This window comes from Thamnophis elegans, chromosome 17, assembly GCF_009769535.1.
Source record: "Thamnophis elegans isolate rThaEle1 chromosome 17, rThaEle1.pri, whole genome shotgun sequence".
NCBI classification, from domain to species: domain Eukaryota; kingdom Metazoa; phylum Chordata; class Lepidosauria; order Squamata; family Colubridae; genus Thamnophis; species Thamnophis elegans.
In genome coordinates this window covers 7,031,648-7,059,273 of record NC_045557.1, presented here as the reverse complement: position 1 = coordinate 7,059,273, position 27,626 = coordinate 7,031,648, and the positions used below count along the sequence as shown (strand labels likewise).

General features: G+C 52.9%; 2 protein-coding genes across 12 annotated transcripts in view; one reads left to right on the top strand and one right to left on the bottom strand.

Moving 5' to 3' along the window:
* Positions 1 to 12,795, top strand: part of MARK2 (microtubule affinity regulating kinase 2) — a 126,895-nt gene extending 114,100 nt beyond the window's left edge. For 4 of the 11 annotated variants that reach the window (XM_032233812.1, XM_032233814.1, XM_032233817.1 and 1 more), the window contains exons 15-19: positions 1,852 to 2,010; positions 3,164 to 3,415; positions 5,710 to 5,736; positions 10,120 to 10,164; positions 10,992 to 12,795. In XM_032233812.1, coding sequence (XP_032089703.1) covers positions 1,852 to 2,010; positions 3,164 to 3,415; positions 5,710 to 5,736; positions 10,120 to 10,164; positions 10,992 to 11,355 — 847 coding nt within the window. In that variant the 3' untranslated portion in view covers positions 11,356 to 12,795. Of the gene's footprint in view, positions 1 to 1,851; positions 2,011 to 3,163; positions 3,416 to 5,709; positions 5,737 to 7,524; positions 7,801 to 10,119; positions 10,165 to 10,991 lie in introns of those variants that run through there. The other 7 variants (XM_032233820.1, XM_032233818.1, XM_032233815.1 and 4 more) reach the window with 7 other exon arrangements.
* Positions 12,796 to 14,273: 1,478 nt separating this feature from the next.
* Positions 14,274 to 27,138, bottom strand: RCOR2 (REST corepressor 2). The gene is made up of 12 exons (XM_032233823.1): positions 26,814 to 27,138; positions 23,539 to 23,595; positions 22,305 to 22,385; positions 20,783 to 20,835; positions 20,427 to 20,588; positions 19,334 to 19,458; positions 18,390 to 18,459; positions 17,555 to 17,770; positions 16,601 to 16,678; positions 15,986 to 16,043; positions 14,756 to 14,976; positions 14,274 to 14,667 (listed from the first exon to the last, which is right to left on the bottom strand). Exons 1-12 carry the CDS (start codon positions 26,926 to 26,928, stop codon positions 14,314 to 14,316), a joined length of 1,590 nt encoding a protein of 529 aa, XP_032089714.1. The 5' UTR covers positions 26,929 to 27,138; the 3' UTR covers positions 14,274 to 14,313.
* Positions 27,139 to 27,626: the final 488 nt, after the last annotated feature.

Sequence of the window (27,626 nt, the reverse complement as noted above, 5' to 3'; positions counted from 1 at the left end):
GATACATAGATACATAGATACATAGATACATAGATACATAGATATAGGGTATAGATAGATAGATAGATAGATAGATAGATAGATAGATAGATAGATAGATAGATAGATAGATAGATAGATAGACAGACAGACAGACAGACAGACAGACAGACAGACAGACAGATACATACATACATACATAGATACATAGATACATAGATACATAGATACATAGATATAGGGTATAGATAGATAGATAGATAGATAGATAGATAGATAGATAGATAGATAGATAGATAGATAGATAGATAGATAGATAGATAGATAGATAGATAATAGGTAATAGACAGAGAGACAGATATAGAGGATAGATAGATGTAAATGTAGATATTGGCACATAGTTTCCCCCTCCCCTCTCCTTCCCTAAAGCGCTTCAACCCCTTTTCAAAACTAGAGTTGGATCTAAATCGACCCACATTTAAAAGTCCCACGTATGGCCTGGACCCAGCCTTGCAAGCCACCCTTCTGGACAGGAAGGACCCCTGTGGAAGGGATACCTCTTGGAGGTGCAGAAGGGTTGCTAAAAAGACCCCCACCTTGCCCCCATGCCGCTCCCCACCCCGGCGCTTCGCTTCAAAGCATCCATTGATGCTATCCCTGGACTGATAAGGGGACGGGGGGGGGGGGGTCTAAGGATGACACCTCCTCTCATCTCCATTTGGTGAGAGAGGGGGGGGGCTTCCTTTACTTCCCCTGCAGGCTGCCCCTCTCCCCTGAATTCCTGGCCGAAAGTTCTTTCCCACGCTCTTGGGAAACCATTTCCTTAGCTAGCAAGGAGCAAGCCTCATCCTTTCATTCCTCTGACCTTCACACATTCACAAACACACACACACATTTGCATGCCTGTTTTTCTTTCGACCCAACCCCCTGGTTCCTTCAAAGCTTCAAACAATTAATACACCCACCCATCATCATCCTCGCTACCCCACTCCACCCCACTCCAGAGAGCCTCCATTCGCCTCCATCTCCTTCTCGGGTTGCATCTGGGGGGTGAATGGTATGTGCTTGCCCCATATACATATATACTGGGTTGTGTATTGTATATTTGCTTTCCCCACAATGCCCCTGGCACTCTGTCTGTTGGCGTGGCAGGGTTGGTTGAGGGGAAACCCCCCCCCCTCGCCTTTAGCTGATGATGGAATGGGAAGGATGAAAAGGAGGGAGAGGGAGGGAAGAAAAGATTGGTGGGAAGGGAAAGGAAAGGAAGATGGAAGAAAGGAAAGGGAAGGAAGGAAGAGAAATGTGCAGAAACCAGGGAAGGGAAACATTAAGGAAAATGGGAAGAGAAAGGAAAGATAAGGGACAAAGGGAGAGGAGAGGAAGGTAAAAGAAGAAGGGAAGGAAGATAGAAGAAAGGAAAGAAGGAAGAGAAATGTACAGAAATCAGGGAAGGGAAACATTACAGAAAAGGGGAAGAGAAAGGAAAGATAAGGGGAAAGGAGGGGAGAGGAAGGTAAAAGAAGAAGGGAAGGGAGATAGAAAAAAGGAAAGAAAGAGAAATGTGCAGAAACCAGGGAAGGGAAACAAAAGAAAAGGGGAAGGAATAAGGGAAGAGAAAGAAAAGATAAGGGGAAAGGAGGGGAGAGGAAGGTAAAAGAAGAAGGGAAGGGAGGAGAGGAGAGGAAAGGCATACCCCCAACGATGACCAGCTGCAGGTGGGCAACATCCCCGGATTGTCTGGGGCGGGTTGGTGGGGGCCTGCCGCCGATTTCATCCGCCAACCTGCTTCACCCCCGATTTCCCCCACCCCATTTTCTCTCCTTGCTTTTCTCTCCCTGGCTTGATTTTATTTTTTCTCCCCCTCCCCCCCAGCCTAACCACTCCGGGCTCCAGGGCCTCTACCGCCTCCGCTTCCGCCGCCGTGAGCTCCGCGCGCCCGCGACAGCACCAGAAATCCATGTCCGCCTCGGTGCACCCCTCCAAGCCCACGCTGCCCCCTACCGACAATCACTGCGAGGCCCAGCGACCTAGGCAAGTGGGCAGCTGCGTACCCCTGGGGGTCTTTCCTTCCCTCCCTCCCTGACTCCTGCTTCCCTCCCTCCAGGTCTCTCCAGCTGCCCCCCTCGGCTTCATTGTTCTGCGTCCTGTCCTGGCGCCAGATCTATGACCCCACACACACACGAGAGCTGCCTAGAGGGGATGCGGGGCAGAACAACGGAGAGGTTTGGGGAGTCCTGTCCTGAAACCTGGGAGGGGGACACCACCCCCCCAGACAGAGCCCTGCTTCTGGGTACCACACCGCATCAGGCAGAGTCACAAGGGATACAGAATGTTCCCCCTATTTTTTAGAGGGTCTTCCTTTAACAGCAGCTGTGGAAGGCAGCCCTTCTTCTCCTGTGGGGCAGCCGTGGGGTTTCCCTTCGGTGCCTGCCCCTCCTGCAGAATGAGGGCTGCCTTCCCCTTCTGCCTATAGATGCTCATTTCTACCTGCGGGCAGACTTTTGAAAACAACAGCCCTGGATTCTCGCATCAAGCCAGGAATCTTGGTTTGTGGAAGTCCATCATGAACGGCGGGCTTCTTCTTAAGAGCATCGAAGATCGCTTGGCCTACAGGCTGGAAGGGGGGAACATGGTTTCATGGCATCCTTCCTCGAGTGCCCTCAAACGCTTCAGAGCCCTGGGTCACAGGGTTCCGATTAGCTTGCGATCCTGGCTTGTTTGGGACCAGGACAGTTTGGCTGATTCCAAGTGGGTTTGCTTCCCCCCCGACTCCATGCCCGGGACGAAGCAAATCAGTTCTGATAGGTAATCCTCTACTTGTGAACCCGAATCACGAAGCGGTGGTGGTGTTAAGCGAAACAGCACGGGGCCACTCCTGATTTCACCCATCTTTTCGGTTTCGGTCGTTAAGTGATTCAGCTTCCCCACGTTCACTGTTGAAGCCTCCTCCAACTTCACCCTTGGGGGGGAAGAGCCCCCAGATACTACTTAAAAATGGCCCCCAGGTCCAACCCAACGGATCTGCTGTCTACTCATGCCCTCCCCAGGGATCCCAAACCAGCATTCCTAGTTAGAACGTGGCTTCTCTCTCTCTCTTCTCAGCCCACACCTGCCAAGGCAGAGTGGTGGAGGGTCTCCCGGTCTGGTCTCCCCTGATTGACCTCCTCCTTCTCCTTCCCCACAGCACGGCCCCCCAGCGGGCTCCCGTGGCCTCCCCTTCCGCCCACAACATCAGCAGCGCCCTCCCCGAGCGCACCAACTTCCCGCGGGGCATCCAGAGCCGCAGCACTTTCCACGCTGGGCAGCTCCGGCCGGTCCGGGACCAACAGAACCTCTCCTACGGCCTGACGCCCGCCTCGCCTTCGGGCAACAGCCAAGGACGGAGAGGGGCGTCGGGCAGCCTCTTCAGCAAGTTCACCTCCAAGTTCGTACGCAGGTGAGCCGGGGAGGGGAGGCACCGAAGCGGAGGGAGGACCCCCCCAGTGCATCCCGGGTGGCGTGACTGCATGGAGATTAGGGGGAGGGGGCAGGATGGGAGTGAGATGGGACCCTCCCCTTCGTTTCTGCTCCCCTATGGGAAACGTCCCAGCTGTTCTCAGTGGCTCCGAGGGGCGCATGTTGGCTGATTCTTCGTGTGTGTTGGATCCCTCGCTGGCTCTCCCTCTCCCCCCTCCCTCTCATGGCGCCCTGCCACGACCTCACAGCCCATTCTCCGCCATCTGCTGGTGGTGGCGCAGTGGTGAGAGGGCGGTACTGCAGGCTGCCGGCTGCTTGCAATTTGGCAGTTCGAATCTCATCAGGCTGGAGAGGTTGACTCAGCTTTCCGTCCTTCCGAGGTCGGACAAATGAGGACCCAGATTGTTTGGGGGAGGGCCCCCCGCAAGAGGCTGACTCTTAAACGCTTAGAAAGGGCTGTAAAGCGGGATATAAATCTATATCCCGCTTTATCCCGCTGCTCTTGCTTCTTGCTCTCTGTCCACGCTCTCTGTCCAGGCTCGAATCACAGTCTCTGAAGGTGGTGCCAAGAGTGCAACCACGTCCTTACGAAGCCCAGAAGGGGGTCCCTCGGCAGGCCAACCAACCCAAGTGGGTCTGGGATGCAAAGAACAGCCTAGAAATCCCTCTCCCCCCCCCAAAAAAAGGAGACTTTCTTTGCAGTAACTCAGCCGGGGAGTGACAAGCCATCATTCAGGATGGCTCAGCCATCATTGTCACCGTAAAGCCCAGGATGGGGTGGGTGGGATAATGGCTCCTGATGACAGGACCCCTGTAGTAAGAATAACAGGAGTTGGAAGGGACCTTTGAGGTCTTCTAGTCCATCCCCCCCACCCTGCTTACACTGTTTCAGACAAATGGGGTTTCAATGCCTTTGGTTCTTCTGGGGCTGTGATGGCAACCCTACGGCACGCAGGTGGCATGCAGAGTCCTTTGTATGAGCACGTGCGCCGTCGCCAGCTGCTCTTCCAGTTTCTGGCGTGGCCAGTTGGCCTTCACGGGCACCTGAGTGGCGGGAAACGGCCCGAAAAACAGACCGTTTTTCAACCTGGTTTTTGCACTGTTTTTTGGCCTCAGTATGGCTCGAAAAACGGCCTGAAAACAGCCAAAAAAACCGCCCAAAAACTGTCCAGCTGGTCTTCGGTGTGTACACACATTCCCGTTTGGTTACCCAGTGCCGAAAACTTTCGCCATCACTGTGTGGCAAAATTGTCCCCCACCTCCCCCCTTAAATTTTCCGGGTGGGGGTTACCCCAGGCATAACCGCCCACTTGCCACTTTTTAGCCAAGGCCGCCCAGCGTTCCTCAACCTTGGGGCGTTTTTTTAAGACGGGTGGACTTCAACTCCCAGAATTCCCTTGCCAGGGTCGCTCTGCTCCGCCGGTTCTGACCTCTTTTTGCTCTGCCGGCTGGGGAATTCTGGGAGTTGAAGTCCGCCCGTCTTAACAAAAAACACCCCAAGATTGAAAAACATACCAAGATGGCCTATTAAATATTGAAAGAAGGCCCGAAATCAATTGAAACAGACAAGTCTGCAAGCCCAAACCACAAACCTGTGTGTGTGTGTGTGTGTGTGTGTGTGTGTGTGTGTGTGTGTGTGTGTCCGTCCGTCCATCCATCTGTCCGAGAGGCTGTTTTGTAAACCTTCCTCCTTTTTCTTCTTCTTCTTCTTCTTCTTCGCAAGGGCCAAGAGGGAGTTTGGGAATTGGGAGGGGGGGGACCCACCTCTGTGCAGTCCAGCGCCTCCTGTCTCCAGCCCCCCATCCTTTTCTTTTGCTGTATGTTTTACCTTCCTTCCTGCCCCCCCCTCCCAACTCAACCCATCCTTCTGTGGGTCCTTCCCTGGGCAGCCTCCAGCCAGAGGGGGCTATGGGGTGGGAGAGAGAGGAGGCGTGGCCCTGGATTCCCCACTCCTTCTCGCCTTCCAAAAGAGGCGACCAGGGCTTTTGGGAAGCCCCCCCCCATTCCCCCCTCCCAGTTTGAGACACAGGGAGGCCGCTTGTCTTCCTGCATTGGAAGGAAGGAACGAAACACGGGTGGAGGGAAGGGGGAAAGCATTGGCGTCAGCCTCCCTTTCCTTAAAGACCACCCCCTCAATCTGGGGAGGGAAGATGGGGTCCCCGGCCTATTCCGGGGACCCGCGGATTGTTCATTTCAGACTTTCACGCTTGCTCATCCACCCACCACCGTGTTTTTTTCCTTCCCCCTCCCTTTTTTTACCCCCTCCCCTTCTAGAAATCTGTCTTTCAGGTTTGCCAGAAGGTAGGCGTTCGTCACTCTGGAATTTGTTCTTTTTCCTCCTCTTCTCCTTCCTCTCGTGCAGCACTCACCTCCTCCCTGCCAGCTTTGCTCTCTCTCTCTCTCTCTTTCTCTCTCTCTCTGTTGCCCCCAACCTGTGGTGGCCAAGGGTGGCTGTGTGTGAACGCAGAGGGCACCCTTAAAGGGACAGTTGGGGCAGGGGTCTCATTAATTCTCGGCCTGCAGGAAGGGAAGCCCACCGGGATGTGGGGAGGGGCCGTTTCCACTCCGTCCCATCAGGGTTGCCAGATAAATTGGTTTAGCTTACGAGAAGGCTGTCTCTTTAACGGTGATTCTCCATCTTTGTGGTTTTTGCCTTGCCTGGGCCTCTGCTCTTTCTAACCAGAATCTCCCCCCACCCACCCACCCCCTTCCCCACGCTAATCCCCCTTCTCTCCCTGCATGGTGATTGGTTAGGAGGAGCTGGGCTGTCCCTTTGCTCTGCGGCTGGACGCTGCCTTGAAGGTTCAGGCTTAGCTTGCAGGAGGTGGCAAACGAGCGCCCGGCCGGGGAACTTCACAGCCCTCCTTGGGGATAAAAATGGGGACCAGGGGACCAAGTGGAAGATGCTATTCGTGGTGCGGGTTGCAATGATCTCTTTTCAAGGGAGAAAAAAACACACACAGAGAGAGATCACAGATGGTAAATTTATGAGAGCCACTTTGGCCTAGCGGTTAAGGTGCTGGGCTAGGAACCAGGCGCCTGAGAGTTCTAGTCCTGCCTTAGACGTGAAGAACCAGCCAGGTGACTTTGGGGCAGTCTCTCTCTCCCTCTCTCAGCTCTACCCACCTCACGGGGTGATTCTTGTGGGGAAAATAGGTGGGGGAAGGATTACGTACGTTCACCACCTTGAGTAAAATAAACAGTAGGAAAGCTGGGATCAAAATAAAGAGAGAAACCTGGCCTCGTCATACGACCACAATTGAGCTCAAACTTTCTGTTGCTAAGTGTGTCAGGGTTCCAAATAGCATCCAAAAGTAAATCAGAGTCCGAGGCAAAGTGTTGCTCAAAGTTCCAATTTATTAAGAGAGCCATGTTGGCACATCTGGGGAAACCCGAATCTGAAAGCTTCCCGGTTTTCCCCCACCTAGTTGAAAGTTCAAGATCTTGCCCCCCCACACCCACAAGTCCATCCCATGGTCTAATCTCCCACTGCCATGCTGGCAGCTTCCTCCCATCCAGTTCCGGTCAGGTGCAGAGGTGCAGAGACAAAGGATGACCTTGGCTTTCTAGAAAGAATGTTGTTATGGCTACATAGCATCTAACTCCATACAATCCCCATCTCCCATTTTCCCACCATAGAAAACTACATAGTAGAATAATAGAAAGTGTGGCAGGCCAAAGATCCAAAAGAAAAAAAAATGGCTACAGCCTGAAACGTCCGTTCAGTGAGTTTTGTCCTGTTTTACGACCTTGCTTGCCACGGTTGTTAAGTTAGTCACATGGCTGTGAAGTGACTCTGGCTTGCCCATTGACTTCGCTCGTCGAAAGGTCACATGACAACACCTTCCCCCTGGGGGGTGGGGGGGACATTACACCCGTCATAAACACGAGTCAGCTGTCAAGTGCCTGAATTTTGATCATGTGACTGCAACGGTCATAAGTTTGAAAAAGTTAACTTTTTTCAATGCTGCTGTAACTTTGAACGGTCGCTAAACGAACTGTTTGTAAGTCTGGAACGGCCTGTGTAGGGGGCCATTGATCAGCTGGGTCTCCTGCTGCAGTTCCCGTACGTTTCCTCTCTCAAATCAGGAGGAAGTCGTGCTGTCACTTTTCAGCCGTCACTTCTACAAAGTCGCGTGTGAGCTGCAAGATGCCAGACTTAACGAAATGGAATCAAGCCAGCTTCATCCCCTTGAATTAACTCCGGTTTAAAGGGAAAATAAGCAGAATTGGGGGGAAGAGGGGAGGTTCCAAGTACCCAGCCTTTGCTTCAGCAATATCTGCTTCCTGACAGCCCTTTGCACTTTAGAAAGAAAGAAAGAGAAAGAAAGAAAGAAAGAAAGAAAGAAAGAGGAGAGAAGAAGGAAAGAGGGAGGGAGGAGTGGAGAGAGAAGGAAGGAAGGAAATGGGAGGGAAGAAGGAAGGAAGGAAGGAAAGAGGGAGGGAGGAGTGGAGAGAAAAATAAAGGAAGGAAGAAGTAAGGAAGGAAAGAGGGAGGAGTGGAGAGAGAGAGAGAGAGAAAGAAATAAAGGGAAGTAGGGAGGGAGGAAAGAGGAAGGGAGGAGTGGAGAGAAAGGAAGGAAAAGGGAGAGAAGAAGGAAGTGGGAGGAAGGAGTGGAGAGAGAAAAAGAAATGAAGGAAGAAGTAATGAAGGAAAGATGGGAGGAGCGGGGAGAGAGAGAAAGGAATAAAGAAAGGGAAGAAGGGAGGGAGGAAAGAGGGAGGAGTGGAGAGAGAAAGGAAGTAAGGAAAAGGGAGGGAAGAAGGAAGGAAAGAGGGAGGAAGGAGTGGTGAGAGAAAGAAGGAAAGAAGGAAGGAAAAGGGAGAAAAAAAGGAAGGAAGGAAAGAGGGAGGGAGGAGTGGAGAGAGAGAGAAAGAAAGAAATTACCTTTTTCAATTCAACCTTCAACATCTCAACCTGGCACAGCAACAGTGTTGACCTACAAAACTGACCCAGAGACATTCCCTGGGGACAGAGCTGGGGCAGAACAGAGGGTGTGGTTGTGCGAATGCATGTATGTATTTCCCCGCCCTCCCCCTAAAAAGCAGAGGTATGACACCACCACCCCTCCTCAACCTGCAACTCTCACCCAAGGAAACCTGGGCCTGAAGTCTTTCATTGTCTTGGCAGGTAGAGAGTCTCAAGCTGTGAGCAATCGCAGTTGCGTTGTCGCACTTTGCCTTTTGCACAGGGCGTGCGATGTGCGCGCATGCCTCCTGCAGGGGATCTGTAGGGGGAAAGGGACCCCTTTTGAGGGGGGTGGGCACAGAAGAGTTTGGAGCAGAGCAGCACTTGTGTCGTGGTTGCTTTTGCGTAAGGCGACTCGACTTTTGGGGGGCTTGGAAAATGTTTCGCTTCTCATCCAAGAAGAACTGAAGAAGCTTCTTGGATGAGAAGCAAAACGTTTTTCAAAGACAGGAAGAAAGGGAGGGAGGGAGGGAGGAGTAACAAAGGGGAGGTAAAATGGAAGTAAGGGAAATGGAAAGAAGGAAAAGAAAAAAGGAAGAGAAGAAAGGAAACAAAAGAGAAACAAAAGAAAGAGGAAGGAAAGAGAAAGAAATAAAGTTAGAAAAGGAAGGAAGAAGGAAACAAGGAAGGAAGGAAAGGAAAAAAAGGAAAGGAAAAGGAAGAAAAGAGAGAAACAAGAAAGAGTAAAAAAGAAAGACGAAAAGGAAGGAAGAAGGAAATGGAAAGAAAGAAAAGAAAAAGGAAGAGAAGAAAGGGAACAGAAAAGAAAGAGGAAGGAAAGAAAAGAAAGAAAAAGAGGAGTTAGAAAAGGAAAGAAGGAAACAAGGAAGGGAAAGGAAGGGAAATGGAAAGAAAGAAAAGAAAAAGGAAGAGAAGAAAGGAAACGAGAAAAAGGAAGGGAGGAAAAGAAAGAAAGAAAAAGAAGACAGAAAAGGAAGGAAGAAGGAAACAAGGAAGGGAAAGGAAGGGAAATGGAAAGGAAAAGAAAAAGGAAGAGAAGAAAGGAAAGAGTGAGAAATGAAAGAGAAAGAGAGGGAGGAAGGCAGGAAGGCCTCTGAGTCATGCTGGGTTTGGAGGAGTGTTCCCCAAAACTGGGAGGGTTAGAACAAAAAGCGAAAGGAGATGAAACTTGTTTGACACGGGCGCTCCCCACATACGCCGCAGTTTCCCACTTCTGTCCTGCCAGAAAGAAATAATTCAGCCGCTTTCGGAAGCCGTGCAAATCTTTTCTAAGGAGAGGCCGGGGGTTCTCTTGGCTCTTTTGAAGACCACCCAGTCGGGTTCATGGCAGACCTAGCATCCAGACCAGGAGTCCCCTCCCTCATTCCATGGCTCGTTTTCCCCCACTCCAAGTAGCTCCATCTCCTCCTCCTCCTCCTCCCTTTCTTCCTTGCTTGTCTGTGGCTTTTGCTGTGTGGGAATGGAGTAGAGAAACGGTGCTTGCACCCAGACAAACGAACCCAAGGCTGACCCCTGTAGCTTTTCCCCACAAAAGGCTGCCTTGGCTGATCCCAGCATGCCGAACAACAACTGAGAGGGGCTGTCCGCTCTGCCTGGGGTGCCCCACCACACCTTAGCTTCCCTCTCCCCCCCCCTCCGAATGCCTTGAAGCCCCCCCCCCTCCCCACGGCTTGGGCGAAAAGAAAACAAAAATCAGGGGCAGGAAATACTAACTGGAGGGTGCTGATGGCTTGTCTCCTGCTCTGTTTTTTGAGGAACCTGCATGAGCCCGAAAGCAAAGACCGCGTGGAGACCCTCAGGTGAGACGCAGCCAGGGCTGGGAGGGGCTTCCCAACCTGGGCCCACTCGGTCTGTTTCTCCCACAGGGCCAGGCTGCTCCTTGGCACCTACCTCCATTCTTACACCTCTTTGTTGCCCTGACCTCCTTCTCTTTTTTCCTCCTCCTCGTCCTCCTGTCTAGCCCTGATGATATTACCTAGTCTGGTAATTAAATGCCTGCAAGAAAACAACCACACTTGGGAGAGCACCAAGGACCTCACAGTCCTCCTCCTCCTCCACCACCATCTCCTCCTCCCACCTCTAGTTTAACACTGATGATATTACCTAGTGTGGTAATTAAAGGTCTGCAAGAAATCAACGATGCTCAGAGAGCACCAAGGACCCCACAGCCCTCCGTCTCCTCTTCCTCCTTCTCCATCATCACTACCACCATCACCTCCTCCTCCTTCCACCTCTAGTTTAGCACTGATGATGTTACTTAGTCTGGTAATGAAACGTCTGCAAGAAAACAGCAACGCTCAGAGAACACCAAGGACCTCACGGTCCTCCTCTGCTTCCTCCTCCTCCAACACCACCAACACCTCCTCCTCCCACCTCTAGTTTAACACTGATGATGTTACTAGCCTGGTAATTAAATGTCTGCAAGACAACAACCACGCTCAGAGATCACCAAGGACCTCACAGTCTTCCGTCTCCTCCTAATTCTTTCTCTTTCCATCTCTCCCCCCCTCAGCTCTTCTGGGTTATGGATCGGACTGGGCCGCACGCTGGTGCCCGTCGGAGGGGCAGCGGGGGATGGATTCCTCCTCCCTCCTCACCCTTTCCCTTTCTCCTCCCCCCCTGGCAGGCCTCACATGATGGGTAGTGGCGGCGGCGGCGAGAAAGACCGGGACGAGAACCGGGACGCCAAGCCGCGATCGCTGCGTTTCACCTGGAGCATGAAGACCACCAGCTCCATGGAGCCCAACGAGATGATGAAAGAGATCCGGAAGGTGCTGGACGCGAACAGTTGCCAGTGCGAATTGCAGGAGAAATACATGCTCCTGTGCATGCACGGGGCGCCCGGCCACGAAGCCTTCGTGCAGTGGGAGATGGAAGTTTGCAAACTGCCCCGCCTCTCGCTCAACGGAGTCCGCTTCAAGCGGATATCGGGCACTTCCATGGCCTTCAAGAACATTGCCTCCAAAATCGCCAACGAACTCAAGCTTTAACGGGCCACCCTCACGGGAGAAAAAGGGGCGCGGGAGGGGGGGGGAGGAGGCGCCTGGCCTGCACACGCGACGGAGGGGGAGGTGGGGGCGTCAGGAGGAAGAGAGCCGCAACTTCACTTTTGAGAGGGGCCCCGGGTGCCGGGCCATGCAGGCAAAGGATGGGTGGGTAGGGCAAAATAGGGGGGAAGGTGGAGGGAGGTATCCCCCCCCCACGCCTCTCCCTCTCCCCACGCCTCCCCTCCCACTGATGGATCTCCATGGAGACAGGGTGCGTGGGATTGTGGTTGGCAAGCCACCTAGCTGGTCTCCGTGGCAACAGGAACGGGAGGGTACCAAGGGCTGTCTGTCGGATGAGGAAGCATCCCTTTTGGTCTCCGTGGCGACCGTGGTACTTTTTCTTCCTCTTTTTTTTTTTCCTTCTCCCCCTCCCTCTCTTTTTTCCCCCCTTTCCTTCTTCTACATGAGACAGGGTTTGCCATGTTACCAAACTGCAACAGAAAAAGCAGGGACTCTCTTTCCCCCCCCCCTCGGGAACAGGGGGAGTCCTTTCCCCCGTCCCCCCTGCCCCTCCTAGACTCCAGGTTCGAAATCCGGGTCAGCCGAGGAGGTGGCAGCAACTGTGGCAGCAGGTGGTTGGGATGCGGGGGGGAAGCAGCCACTGGGACCCCTTGCCTGGGGAAACGGGATCTCGTTCTTTTTGGCCAACGATGGAAGCCAAGTGCCTCCTTGCTTCCGAGGTGTGTGTCTCCCCCCCTCCCCTTGCTTGGTCCCTGCAGATGGCACCTCTCCCCCAAACACACACACGCACCCCGCAGACAGACCCCCCCCCTCACAATCCTCCCGAGGTTCTTCTTTTTTTTTTTTTTTTTTTTTTTGCTCTTCCTTGCTAATTGGGGGAGCCGCCGGTGGGGTTGAGCGGAAGGGAGGGTCGGGGAAGGAGGGCCGCCGAGATGGCACAGCCACCTGATCCATCACTCCTTTGTCCCCCCTCCCCATGTCCCCTCCCCTTTATGCAGGCATGGCGGTAGAGGGCCACTCTCTGGGCTGGTCAGCGCCCTGTTTACACACACAACGTCCAACGGGACCATCCCTCGGTCCAGTGGAGTCCAGTTTCCTGTCTTGAATGCTGCATTCTTTGGGGGGGGGGGGTTGTTAGCCTTCTTTTTCCCTTTCCTGGCATGTCTTTCTGTTGTCCCCCCAAACACGGCGGGAGGTCGCATCTTCTCCACTTTGGATGTTCAGGATGGGTTGGGTCCAAGAACTTTTGGGCCTGCTGTTTTAGCCCCGGTCCTGTGGTCACAGGTACGCTGCCCCCCACCCACCCCCTGGCTTTCTGGAGAGCTGGGGGGGATTTCTACTGAAAACAGAGGGGGGGGAGGAACGACCCACAGCTTCTGTTCCTCCCCCACCCACCCCAATTTTTATTTCCCTTTCCAAAGCACAAGAGCAAAAAAGAAAAAAAGAGAGATTGGTTGCAGCCCCCCCCCCTGCCTTCTCTTCTCCCCGGGTTTCTTTTGCCCCCCCTCCCTCTTGAGAATGTATTTTTGGTCCTGGGGAGGGGGCTCTGCAGCCCCTTCGCCTTCTCTGACACACACACACGCGCCTGGTTTGTATATAACTGTACTGATACCTCGGTTTTTTTTGTGAGTGGTTATAATTTTTTTTTTTCGTTTTAATTTCTCATCACAACATTGCCTTTTTTTAAAAAAAAAGAAAGATGATCATGTCCTTTTTTGGGGATGGGGAAGGGGCTTTCATCTCTTCCCCTCCCATCCTTCCCCTCTTTCTTTCTCTTTCTTTCTCTCTCTCAAGGATGCTGCCGTTTGATGTAGTTTTACAGGTTCTAGATTAAAACTTTCCAGAAAGCATTGACCTAGCCTCAGATTCCTCTGTTTTTGGGTTCCACGTTGGCTCCCTTCCCACTGAGGGCCGGAAGCTTGGGCAGTCGTTCCCCCCCCCCCCCAAAGGACTCGGGACCAGCAACCTTTCATGTGGGGGTGGGGGGGCAGCACACTCCTTTCTGCTCCAGCGCAGGCCGGAAGGCAACCTTTCGCATCTCCGGGAGACACTGGCTGGTTTCTTATTAAAAGCCAAAGAAATTTTAAAAAAATGCTCCAAGCCTGTTTTTACAAAATGATGGGGAATTGGGGAGGGGGGGGTTTCCTTGGAAAACGTCCCAAGCTGTGGATTGGCCAAAATGATTTGGGGGGGGGTGGCATTCCCACTAGCCCCTCTTCCACTCAAGCACCATCCGGAAGCTTGTACCAAAATATCTTTTATTGAAAATGCCACGCGGACTCTTAAAAAGACGGCGGCACTGAGCTGCCGACGAAGGGACAGAGAGAGGGGGGGCTACTAGGTTATCAGAAAGTTGGGGGGGCACGTCAATGGTCCTGTTCTTCCTCTTAAGGCGACCCACAGCTGTCCTCCGATGCTCGCGCACTGCTTCCAGGAGGAGAATGGTGAGTAAGTACCGAGCAGATCCATCTTCAATCCTTTTTTTTTTTTCGTCATCCTAGACCGAACGGGGATTTCTGGTTCTGGAGCAGCCGGCCTCTTTCCCCACCCCAAAATTGGGCAGACAGTCCCCCCCCCCTTTTTTTCTCCCCTCCCCTTCAATTCATCATCCTCATCCCCTTCTTTTCAAGCAGTGGAAATGTACTCAGTCCAGTCCTATTCCAAGCTACGTCTTCTACTGTTTTCTCATTAACCCATCAAGCCCCCTGCCCCAATTCCAGCATCCCTCCCCATTCAGGTCTGCCAGCTTTCCAAATACTACTACTTGAGCCCGTCCGGGCGATGGAGGGGAAGGCAGGAGTGGAAAGACCCGCCCACCCTACATCGTCCCCTCCCCGCTGCCCCCAACCCACACCGGTGGGCGAAGAGGGGCTCGTACCATTCCCAGGCGAACCCCACCCACCAGGGCCGCAGGAAGGCTGGCGCAGAGATGCCCCCGCTTCAGAGGGACCCCAAGGAGGGCAGAGGGTGCGGTTCTCCTGTCCCACTGAGCAGCGACGGGGGATGCTGGGCTCCCCGTGACGGGGCCTGGCGGGACCCCGCGGGCCGGATAAGCGGAGGTGGCAGCTGGTTGACCGAAAGTCTGGGCTGGAGGAAACGCCCTTGCTGTAGGGGTGGCGGCTGGCGGTGCAGCATGGGTGCGGTGGGCAAGGTGGGCCTCAGCAAGGGGGGAGGCTGGGAGAGCGCCACGGGGGGAGGTCGAGGGGAGGCGGGGAGCGGGGGAAGCGCGGGGGGAGGCTGGGGAGGCTGGCTTGGAGGCAGCTGCACAGATCGCGATACAGCAGTGATCTGGACCTGCAGGGATCAAAGGAACGCCGTCAGCGCTGTGGCGTGCACACCAACAGTGCCCGGCACCCCCAAAACCTCCCCCTTTCCCCCTCACCTCATCCTCTTCCTCGCTGCTGCTCTTCTGCTCCTGGGGGGGTGAGCCACTTTGGGCGGGGGCCGGTCTCAGCCCCTCCTGTTCGGCCTCCCACTCCTGCAGCACCTCCTCCAGGTTGAACCGCCGGCGGTAGCTGACAAAGAAGGTTTTCACCTGCGCCACCGTCTTATTGCTGATCACCTCGGCAATGGCTTGGAAGTCTTTGCCGTATTTCCGGATGGCTGCCGGGGGGGTGGGGAGGGACGAGAAAAGCCAAGGTTGAACAGGAGTCCCTGTGTGGCGCCATGCGACACGCACATTGGCCAGCAGAGCAGGGCTTCCTGTCTCTTGTGTTGAAGAGGGCAGTGTCCCTGATGCCCCCGGGGCAAAGTGCTGCTTTTTGATCCTACTGGGTGGGGGTCTCCCACTAGATGGTAGCCTAGAGCCACGGTCACCAACCTTTCGGACCTCTGGGACCACTAAATTCATAATTTTAAATCCCGCGGACCACTAATACAATCTGGGTGGGAGTGGCTAGGTGGTCATGTGACTGGGTGGGTGTGGCCAACTCGATGTCACTCACATTGAGGAGCACCAGGCTGGCCTCTACTCACCCCTCCCAGCCCCTTCTCGCCTGCCCGCCCGGGCTCCTTAGGGCCCCAACAGAAAGCAGTTGCTGGAGCTAAGCAGCCACCCGGAGAGAGTTGGCAAAAGAGCTCAGTTCAAATTGGATCTGACTGAGAAGGAGGCTCAGCAGAAGCACCTCACTGAGGACTAGGAGCATGGACTTTCCAAGCAGAGGGAAGACCTGCGGGAGTGCAAGGCCAGGTACCGGCGCTTGGAGGCTCAGCGGGCTGAGATAGTCAGCCAGTTCCAGGCTGTGATGCAGTCCCACTGGAACGAGGCCCTCCGGCTCTTCCCCACCAGCGGTGCTTCCCTCCAGCCTTCGCCCAAAGCCCCCCACCAGGAGGCCGAAGCAGACCCCAAGTGGGAATTTCTGCCCCCTTCCGACCCCCACAAAAAGACCCCGAAGGGGGAGACTCCCTGCAGCAACACAAGCGTTCATTGCACGTATCCGTCCCAGGGGCCGTAGTTTGAGGACCCCTGATTGAGTGCAGTTTAAAAAATGCAAATAATTTTTCTGCGGACCACCAAACTTTTCTCCCAGACCACCAGTTGGTGACAACTGGACTAGAGCTCCCCCCGCTCCCCCGATCTTCCTTTCTCCTGATGGAAATGGAGAAAACTCACCCTGCACTGCCAGCAGCTGCTCATCGGTCGTCCAGCGGGAGTTGAACTTGATGTTAGTCTGCAAAATTACAGGTTTGAATTGAATCCCAGAGTGCTTTGGAACCTGGCACTGCCCCCAGTCGGCTGTCATGCTTAAGGCGGGACTAGAACTTAAAAGTCTCCTCGTGATTGGCCCAGAGTTCCCAGTCTTTCATACCTAGGGCAAGACTAGAACTCACAGTCTCCTGGTCATTGGCCCAAAATTCCCAGTTGTCTTTGATGCCCAAGGCGGGACTAGACCTCACACAGTCTCCTGGTTATTGGACCAGAGTTCCCAGTCTTTCATGCCTAAGGCGGGACTAGAACTCACACTCTCCTGGTGATTGGCCCAAAGTTCCCAGTTGTCTTTCATGCCTAAGGCGGGACTAGAACTCCTTGCCTCCTGGGGATTGGCCCAAAGTTCCCAGTTGACTTTCATGCCTAAGGCGGGACTAGAACTCACGCCACCTAGTTTCTTGTCTGGAGCCTTAACCAGGCTAGACCAAACAAAATGGCTCCCTTTCTCTTAAATAAATACAAGTAACGTTCCACACTATTTTGGGGAGCACAATCTGTCGTTCTCCCCTCCCAACGCACCTCAGTTGGACGCAGTTTGTGTATCCCTTCGCCTAGCGCCTGCTTCAAGCTGCTGTTGATCTGTTTGATGCTCTGCACCTAGCATGGAAGGGATTGGGAGTCTCAGAACGGAGGTTTCCAGGTTTGGGGTGGGAAGCACCCCACAAGCTTAAAAAGGACAGAGGAGGAGACCCCCCAAAGGAGCCGGAGATAAAACTACTACAACCTAGGAATTAAGAAGAGGTTTCCTGACAGGTCAATTAAGCCGTTGGAACTCCTTGGCTCCAGAATTTGTGAATTCTCGCCAACACTGGAAGTTCTTAAGAAGAGATTGGATAAGCGTTTGTCTGAAATGGTTTAGGTGGTTTCCTGCCTGAGCAGGGGGTTGGACTAGAAGACCTCCAAGGTCTCTTCCAACTCTGTCTATTCTATTCTATTATTATTCTATTCTATTATTATTCTATTTTATTATTTATTCTATTCTATTTTATTATTCTATTCTATTATTTATTCTATTATTCTATTCTATTATTTATTCTATTCTATTATTTATTCTATTCTATTCTATTATTCTATTATTTATTCTATTCTATTATTTATTCTATTATTTATTCTATTCATTCTAATTCCACTCTATTATATTCTATTATTATTCTATTCCATTCCATTCCATTTTCCCATTTCCTATTTATTTCCTCTATTCCTGTCCCATTCTATTTCTGTTCTATTCTCATTCTATATTCTATTCTATTCTCTGCTTTTTCTCGTTCCATTCCATTCCCCACTTCTCAAAACAAGTGGAAGAAAGTCACACTTAAAACACGACTTCTATCCTGCGCCACCGGGGACTTTAGCAGTCCTTGGCCGCCAAGGACACCTTTCAAATAAGGACCCCGTTCGGATTACCGTAAATAAATAAATACATAAATAAAACCACAAGATTTTGGATTGGACTTGAGGGATTGGACTCGGTACCTGACGTTTGAGTGAAACCAGCTGTGAGTCCAGATGGCGCAAGGTGAGCATGGCTATGTCGGGGTTGGTCGACAGCCCGGTGATACCTTCTTGGCTCAGGTACATGCCCTTTGGAGGGCGCCGACGAGCACGGAGAGGGTGGTGCCGATATTGAGGCAGCTGCACCTCCTTCTTCATTGGCCCAGGTTTGCTGCTGGGGGGCTTCGGATAACTAGGCTGGGGGGGAGAGAGAGGAGCGAGGGATGAAACCAAGTGGGGGTCCCTCCGGGAATCCCCCCTCAAACCATTCCGGCTGTTGCGAATTGACGTCCTTGCGCTTCTGAACAGCTCATAAAATCCGGGTCACCGCACCCCCATGTGAGGATGCCAGGTAGAGCTTCTTTCCTGGACCACCCCTGGGTCATGATCCAGTACAGGTAGCCCTCGATTGACGACCAAAATTCCGTTGCCAAGAGAGACCTCCGCGAAGCGAGTTTTGCTCCGTTTTTACGACCGTTCTCGCCGCGACGGTTAGGTCATTTGTTAATGACCTAACTGCTGCTGGTTAAGTGAATCCAGCTTCCCACTTGCTGGTCGGAAAGTCACAAAAGGGGATCACATGACCGCCCCCCCGGGGGGGAACGGCGCGCCAACCATCATAAATACGAGTCTGCTACCAATTTGGATCAGGTGACTGCGGGAGATGCTGCGAGGCTCATGAAAGAGGGTCAGTTTCGGCAGTGCCATTGTAACTTCCTACCGTCATTAAAACGGAAGGGTGTTAAGTCAAGGACTACCAGTCTTGGTACCCTGCTGGACCCCCCGGCTGCATGGTTGAGCCGTCCCTGTCCCTTACCTCTTTCTTGGGATCCATGGCGTCAAATTCCCCTTCGCTGGCCTGGCGGGACTCTTCTAATTCATCATTGCTGTGGGGAAAACAGGGCCGTTTGAGGGGAGTCTCCTCCAGCCATCCAAAACCTGCCTATTCTAGACCCTGTTTCCATCTAATTGGGAGTTTATCCTAGTTCCGTGATCGAGAGCCTATGGCACCCGGAGCCCTCTCTGTGGGCACGCGAACCATCGCCTCAGCTCAGGTCCACGCGGATTGTGCGTGCGCCTCCCGCCAGCCAGCTGATTTTCGGGTATCTGCATATGCGAGGGGCAGGGAGCATGCGGGAGATGCATGCACAGGGCGCGCGGGGGGCATACACACGTGGGGGGGCATGGGGGAGGGGAGGTGCACTCACACACTTTCACACTCACACACACTCACACTCCTTTCACACATGCATACACTAACTTTTCTCACACTTTTCTTTGTCTCTCTCACTTCCTCATTCTTTCTCTCTTTCTCTCCCTCATTCTTTCTTTCTCTCTCACTTTCTCTCACACAAATACACACACTTTTTCTCTCCGTCTTTCTTTCTCTTTGACTCTCTCTCTCACACACACACACATAATCTTTCGCTCTCTCACCTACTCTCACTCACTCTCTTACTCCTCTCTCTGTCTGTCACACATGCACACACTCCCTTTCTCATTCTTTTTTCTCACTTTCTCTCTTACTCTCCCTCTCTCACTTCATTACTTTATTTCTCTCCCTCTCTCCTTTTCTTTCTCACTTTCATTTCCTCTCTCTCTCTCTCATACACACACATGAAGAGCTGCATTTGGCCTCAAGCAGGTTCCGGAGATCTTTTTTTGGGGGTGGGGGTGTTTGACATAACCTTCGACACAGCCCCCAAATGGGCGCCTTCCTGTTCCCCTGTGGCAGCTGATCAGATCCCTTTACTGGATCACCTGTCGTCCTTTTCCTTCCTGCTGAGCAACTTGCGGGCTTGCCGATCCATCACGCTTGTCCGGCTTCTGGTCTTCTTCCAAGAGTAGTAATATTTCACCAGGCTGGGGATTAACTTGTCAGGAAGCTACACCGGATGGATGGATGGAGAGAGAAGAGAGAAATTGGTGCACCGGTGGGCATAACGCGATGATCCGGTCAGCCTTATCCTGAGGGTGTTTACGGTCAAGGAATCCAGCTTCTAAGCTTTTGTAGAATGATCGACCCTCAGTAAAAGGGCTGATTTGATCTTCTCTTTGACTTCACACAAACCCTATTAAAACTATTTCAGTTGCCAAGCATCTGGATTTTGATCAATTGACCCCAGGGATGCTACCATGGTCATTAAGTGGGAAATGCGGTCATAAGTCCCTTTTTTCAGTGCCGTTGGAACTTTGAATGGTCACTAAATGAACTGTTTGTAAGTTGAGGGCTACCTACAATTGAAAACATCTTGTTCATTCGTTCATTTTTGCCACTAATTTTTTTTCTTTGCTTTTTTTTCTTTTTAGAATCAAGTTATGTCAATCAACTTCATCGGCTACAGGTGTCAAGTTATGTCAATCAACTTCATTGGCTAGAGTGATGTCACGTTATGTCAATCAATTTCATTGGCTATCATGTCAATCAACTTCATTGGCTATCGTTATATCAAGTTATGTCAATTTCATTGGCTATCATGTCAATCAACTTCATTGGCTATCGTTATGTCAAGTTATTTCAATCAACTTCATTGGCTATCATGTCAATCAACTTCATTGGCTATCGTTATATCAAGTTATGTCAATCTCATTGGCTATCATGTCAATCAACTTCACTGGCTATAGTTATGTCAAGTTATTTCAATCAACTTCATTGGCTATCATTATATCAAGTTATGTCAATCAATTTCATTGGCTATCATGTCAATCAACTTCATTGGCTATCATTATGTCAAGTTATGTCAATCAATTTCATTGGCTGGCGGATAAGAAAGAGCGAATAGCTTGGTTTAAACCCCGTCCCACCACAGCAGCACCAAAACCACTGGGTGAGGCGAAAAGGGCCTTTATTTACCATCTGCTGGATGCGAGCAAAACTTTTGCCGTGGAAGCTGAAGGCTTGTTCGAACAGGACTTTGTCCTCCACTGTCCATTCATCGGGGAACGGCGTGAAATTGGCTAAATCGGCCAGCGACTTCTCCACATCGTGTTTATGCCACAGTAGCATTCCCAAAGCCTGTTTTGTGGTAGGAGGAAAGAAAAAAAGAGATCGAGGGGGGAAAAAATCTGTTTCTCCCAAGCCTGAAGAGGTGAGAGTCCCTTTAAAAATAAGTTTTAGTCCCTGTGGGGAAGCTGAACTTGAAAAGGATAAGATGGGCCCCAAAACTAGGATGTTTGACTGGGCTTTTATAGTGCTATTTCTTTGTTTACCTGTTCAATGTTGTAGCCGTGCTTTTCCTTGGCCATGGCGATGTATTTGTCCACTAGGGGGAGAAAAAGAGCAGTCAGACTGGGGGGGGAAGGGGGCGGAGCAATAGCCAGAATAAATAAGACAGGTCGTCCTTGATTTACGACGTTTGTTTAATGACATTTTTAGTCACTTTTTTTCAGTGCCCTTGTAAAGGGACCAAGATTTTTGGCGACATGCTGCTTCTGTAAGCTGCTCAGAGGGGGCCTTAAAATATTTTAAAGCGGTATACAGTTAGTCCTCAACTTACAGCAGTTCCTTTAGCGACCGTTCAAAGTTACGACGTCACTGAAAAAAACAACTTACGACGGTCTCTCGCAGTAGCATCCCCACGATTGTGCGACCAAAACTTAGATGCTTCGCCACCGGTTCATACTTACGACCGTTGCTGGGTCCCAAGGTCACGTGAGCCCCCTTTTGCGACCTTAACCCAAGCCAAGGGGGGGAGCCAGATTCGCTTAACAACCGGGTTACTAACTTATCAACTGTGGTGATTCGCTTAACAACCGTGTGGCAAGAAAAGCCGTAAAATGGGGCAAAACTCACTTAGCGACATAAACGTTGGGCTCCATCCTGGCTGTAAGCCGAGGGCTACCTCTATAATAGCTGACGGCTATTGTCAGAAAGGGAATCGCGTAACCCTGGGACTGTCATAAATACGAGTCAGTTCAGTGCCAAGAGTGTGAATTGTGATCAGAGATACCGCAAGTGTGGGGGGAAAAAAACAGCCGTAAGTCACGTTTTTCCATGCCATCATAACTCCGGGCGGTCGCTAAATGAATGGTTGTAAACCGAGGACCTGCTGCATTGGACCCCTCCCTCATTCCCACCTGAAAAAAAAAAACTCTGCAAAATGCTGCAAAATATTTCAGCTGCAGCCCTTCTGCTCCTCCCATCTCTCTGCTGGCTCTCCAAGGCCCAACACGTTTCCCGGGAGCTCCCCCAAAGAACCCCTTGGGACCACCAAACCCCAACACTGACACCCCACCACCAACCCCCCCCCCCAATTCAGCAAAGGCTGGACTGCCTCTCCTGCTGCCAAGTCCCGTGTCCCCCCCCCCAGCTTCCTGTATCAGCCAGAGATTTTTTAAACTGGGAGCGCATGAACGGCATAATAATTGCTTTTGGAGAGAGGGAGGGGAGGAGGCAGGCCTGCCAATCAAAGACTGTGCGACCAGCCGAGGGTGGAATAGATGAAATCCCAACCCCCACCCCCACTTGAAAACCTAGGGCAAGGTGGCTTCTGGAAGTGGGGAGGGAAGGAGGGGGGGGCTCCAAGCAGAAGGGAAGAGAGAGACGGAGAGAGGGAAGGGGGGGGGGAAATCCCTCCAACAACTGTCAATTCATGCAAAGATCAAAATAGCTTGGAGGAATAAGGCTCTGGTTGGGGGGGGGGGAGAGACTGGAGGAGGGAGGGTCATAATAAGGCAGAGGCCATTGATCTTCCTGCTCTTTCCCCCCCCCCACTTTTTTTCCCCCACTCACATTTAGCGTCCGAAACACAGTGGTTGGGGGACCAAACCAGCATTCCTTTTAACTCCTTATTGCTGTAACGAGCGGGACTTTCTGGGTAGACAAAAGAGGGAAGGAGCCATTAGAGGACACACACACACACACACACACAAAAGCCAAATCCCTCTCCCCCCCCCCACCAAAGGAAGGGGAAGAGTCTAATGGAGGGGAGGGGGATATAAAGAAGCCAGGGAAGGGACAGAAACACCGGCCATCCTCCATGCCTGCTCCTTCGGTCTTTTTTTATTTATTTATTTATTAATTAGACAAACAGGCACTCCTCCCAACACATGCAAACAAACACACACACACACACACACACACATGCAAAGAAGGGTCTTGACCTCCACCCCCGCGGACCCCTAACTAAGAGCCAACGGCAGAAAGGGGTTAATTTAAGAGGGGGAGGGGGGCGGGACTGCAAGGATGGAGAAGAGACCAAGGGGTGTTTCAAGAGAAGCCCCCTCCCCTTTTCTCAGACTGGGGGGAGGGGGAGAGGAAAGAGGGGTGGGGGGGGAGGTACTGCCAGGAAGGCGGCCTAGGGCCACCCCACCCCCAATAATTACATTTATTTATTTAGCATCCTGGCCCCTAATGTTAGTCACTTGCCATCTCTGATATACAAATGTAGTTTAAATAAGAGGGGGGGGGGGAGAGAGAGAGAAAGGAAGGAAGAAAGGAAGAAAGAGAAAGGGGGGATAATAGAATGAAAGATTAATGGTTAGAATAAATAGAATTTAGATAGATAGATAGATAGATAGATAGATAGATAGATAGATAGATAGATAGATAGGAGAGAGGGAGAGAGAGAGATAAATAGGAGAGAGATATAGAGATAGATAGATAGATAGATAGATAGATAGATAGATAGATAGATAGATAGATAGATAGATAGGAGAGAGGGAGAGAGAGAGATAAATAGGAGAGAGATATAGAGATAGATAGATAGATAGATAGATAGATAGATAGATAGATAGATAGATAGGAGAGAGGGAGAGATAAATAGGAGAGAGATATAGATAGATAGATAGATAGATAGATAGATGATAGATAGATAGAAAGAAAGAATGAGAGTGGATGATTGAATGAGACGGAGAGAAAAGCAGCTTTCCCAGTTGCCTGCAGTCTGGCCAAAGGGGGTGGGGGTTTTATTCCTTCCCTGTTAGCCCCCTCCTCCTTTTATTTCCTTCCTCCCTTCCTTTTTTACCTGGTTTGCACTCTGGAATGACTGCCTGGTAATCTGCTCCCACACGGATCATGCTATCTGCAAAAGGAACGAGAGGGGGGGGGGCAAACTCAGACCGGCTTCTTCTTAAATTAACGCGGGGGGGGGAGGAGGAGGAGGAAGGGTTGTGGTGGGGGGGACGGACATCTGGCTTCCTGAAAGTGTTGAGTGGCCAGGCGGGAAGCCCAGAAGCCCGCTTTGGATTGCCCAGCGCATCTGCGGGCATCTTCAGGCACCAAACCCCCCACCCACCCCCCAGGAAACAAAAACTTTGGCTGAAAGGGACTGGGGGAGGGTTGGAGAGAGGATTTGCAGGTGTGTTAAAACAATGGCAGCCCCCCCCCTCACCACCCCCACCCCGGCTGCCCACAGCATGGCCGAAGCCCTCACCTGAATGGCCTGCAGCAGGGGCAGCCCCCCCCCACTCCTCCCCCTCCCCGGAAGGTGGCTTGTTTGGAGAAGGAAAAAAAGGGAGATACTGCCCCCTTCCTCATTTTTTTGCTTCCTTGGCCAACTGCTGCTGATGGGAGTTGGGAGAGGGCTGAGCAGAGACTTCTCGCCTCCCCCTCCCCAATCAAAGCTCTGGGGCTCCCCAATTAAAGCTCTGGGGCTCCCCAAAGTGAGTTGGGGAAGGGTCCCTTGACGCTGGAGCCCCCTTCTCCTCCTTGGTCCTTGCTTGCTGTCTTAGCATTCTGGACACACCGGCCCTGCAGGCCAGAACTTTTGGGTCACTGGAGAATCGAGGCCCCCTCGGGATTCCCCCCCCCCAGAAAAGATCAAGAGGAGAATAACTGAGAAAGTTTGAATCCCTGCTGCCTATTCCTGCCTCCCCCGCCAGCTGCTGTCCTTTGGATTTCTCCTTCCTTCCTCCTCCCTCCCTTCCTCTTCCTTTCCCTTCCCCTTCCTTTACTCCTTCTCCTTCCTTCTTCTTTCCCTTCCCCTTCATTACTCCGTCTTCCTCTTCCTTCCTTCCCTTTTCCTCCCCTTTGTTACTTCTGCCTTCTTCTTCCTTCCCCTTCCTTCCTTTCTTCCCTTCCCCTGCATTACTCTGTCTCCCTCTTCCTTCCTTCCTTCCCTTTCCCTCCCCTTTGTTACTCCTTCCTGCCCTTCCCCTCCCCTTCATCTCCTTCTTTCCTCCTTCCTTCCCTCCCCTTTTGTCCCTTTCCCTCCCCTTCTCTTTGTTACTCCTGCCTGCCTTTCTTTCTTCTTTCTTCCTTCTTCCCTTTCCTTCATTACTCCCTTTCCCTCCTTCCTTTCCCTTCATTCTCTTTCCCTCCCCTTCATTACTGTGTCCCCCTTCCTTCTTCTTTTCCTTCCTTCCTTTCTTTCCCCTTCATTACTCCGTCTCCCCTTTCCTTCCTTCCTTCCCCTCCCCTTCATCTTCTTCTTCCCTCCCCTTCTGTCCCTTCCTTTCCCTCCCTTTGTTACTCCTGCCTGCCTTTCTTCCTTCTCCTTCCCTCCCCTCTCTTTCATTACTCCCTCTCCCTCCTTCCTCTTCCTTTCCCTCCCCTTCATTACTCTGTGCCCCCCTTCCTTCTTCTTTTCCTTCCTTCCCTCCCTTTCCTTCCCTTTCATTACTCCGTCTGCCTCTTCCTTCCTTCCTTCCTTCCTTCCTTCCTTCCTTCCTTCCTTCCTTCCTTCCCTCTCCTTAAAAGATCTGGAAACATTTAGCCAATGACCTGCCAAGAAGGACTCAAGCTTTCCCTTCCTAGCACCAGGTCTCAGGAACACATGGGGGGGGGCGCGCATCTGAGAATGCTCCCAGAAGGATTCCGATTAGGGGAACCAACCTCTAACCCCCAGCCTCTTTTTTTCAGGACGAGGTTGTGTGGGGGGGAGGCATTTCAACTTCCAAACAGGTAGAGCTCCCTTGTGACTTCTGGGGGGAGGAGGAGCTCACGCAACCTGTTCCCCTCCCCCACCCACCCACAATACCTTCCTGGGGAAAAAACCCGAGGGTGGCTTTGGCCCTCTGAGGGCTGATTTCAGTGGGGCGAAAATGACTTGGGCAGAGACAGATGGCATGGAAGCAGCTTGAGATGGGCTTCCCCGCCCCCTCCACCACGGAAGTAGTAATTGGGGGGGGCGGGAGGGAAGGGGGGGTTGGAATTAGCAAAGCTTGGCCAGAAGCCCCCCCCCCCCCCCACCTCAAAGGGGCCCTGAGAAAACACAGGTCTGCTCTCCAGACCAAGCCATAGCAGGAATGCTCCATCCACCCATTAAAACAGAAGGTTGCTTGCATCCTGGGGAAGCCATCCAAGCGCTGGTTGGGGGTCTTTCTCTCCCCCCCCCCACTTTCCCCCAGCAGTAGTCTTGCAAGCACGCTTCTTCCCCCCCCCATCCGAGAAGCTTGAGGAACAGAACACCGCCCCCCCCCCCCCGGCACATGGGGAGGCTCCCTCCACATCCTCTCCCCTAGAGATGCTAAACAAAGCCAGCATAGTGGGGGGTGTGGGGGAGGCGGCGGTGCAGGAAGCTCAGCCCTCCCCCCCCCGCCATGCCTAAAGGGGAGCAAGAGCTGAGAACGGGAGAGGGGGGACACACTCAACGGAGCGCTCTCAAAGCGAACTTCCCAATTTGAGGCTTTTGGGGATGGGCGGGGAAGGGGGGGAAGAGGATGAAGTGGCCAGCGACCTGAAGCATCCTTCTTTTTTGGGGTGGGGGGGCAAGGAGAGCGCCCAAAGGGCAATCCCCGGGAGGGGGGGCGGTGCATTGTCTCACCGAGGCAGCCCCCCCCCCAACCCTGGACGCTGGTGGGGGGCTGCTACAAGGCTAACCCCCGCGACCCCAGACCTATGGCCTCCCCTTCTCCTACTCCCTACCCCCCCACACACAAAAAAACTCCTGGCCCTTCTGCCTCCTCCCCCCAATCCCACGCTGCCCGTCCCCATCGCTCACTGCCTTATTGTTATTGTTGTGCTTGGGAAGGTTTGCACGCTCTTTCCCGGCCAGCAGGGGAGGGGGGGGTCACAGATCACCCCCCCCCATCACCCGCCGTGTCGTCGTCCCCCCGAAGGCGAAGGCAGATGGCCTCGTGGGGAAAGAGCGCAGCGCAGGACGAGGAGGCTCTAAGCAGCCCCCCGTTTCATCACTCCATCACCCCCCCCCCCAAAAAAAGTCTTCCAGTCACCCCCGGGAGACTTTTTTTTGGGGGGGGCGGCACGGCTGGGCCCCTGGGGGACGCGATCCTGCTCCCCCTCTTCCCTCCCTCCCTCTTACGCCCCCTCCCCAAGCCCCCCACCCAGCTCTTGGCTCACCGTGCGAATGCTCCTCCTCGCTGCTCTCATCCTCGGAATTGGGGTGGGTCCCATTGGTGGCCGTCTTGGCCCGGCTCCTGGAGAGGATCCCCGATTTTTCCATGACGGAAGGCATCTTCGCTCCGGGAGGGGAGACGGGAGACGGAGCCTGGCCGCCCGCTCGCCACTCCCACCAGACCCCCGACTTTCCCCCAATTCAAAGCCGCGAGAGCCGCTCGACCATCGCTCGGCGGAGAGGAGGGGGTTAAGGCGAAGTTGGGCGGACTCCCCAACCCAGAAGGCCCGGCCAGGCTCAGCTGCTCCTTGCCCACCCCCTCCGCGCGGCGCGGCGCTTTCCCCCTCCCTTCTCGCGTGGGATTCCCACTCTACCCACCCTCCCCGCCGCTGCCGCCGCCGCCGCGTTCCAAAGTTACGGTAAACTTCCCCGGACCGGGCGCAGGCGGAGCGAGAAGAGGTGGGGGGGGGAAACCTCGGGGTGGGTGGGGGCGTTGAGCTCCCCTGGGGGAGGGGAGATCAGGGGAGGGGGAGGGAGGGGGCGTCGCCAAGAAGGACCCCGGATGCTTTCCCTAAAAAAACTGGAAAAACAGAATGGGGAATTTTTAAAAAGAGAGAGAGAGAGAGAAAGAGATTAAAAACTGGGGAAGGGGCTTCCCTTTGGAAGTCTTAAGCGCTCCCCTCCCCAGTCCTAAATCAGCCTCGCTCGTTGCCCTTTGCAGAGATGCAGGAACTTGGGCAAAGGGGGAGGTCGCCACTCCGAGGGGGGGGGAGCCGAGTTCTGCCCCCCCCACTCACACCCCCGTTTCGAGGCGGGCG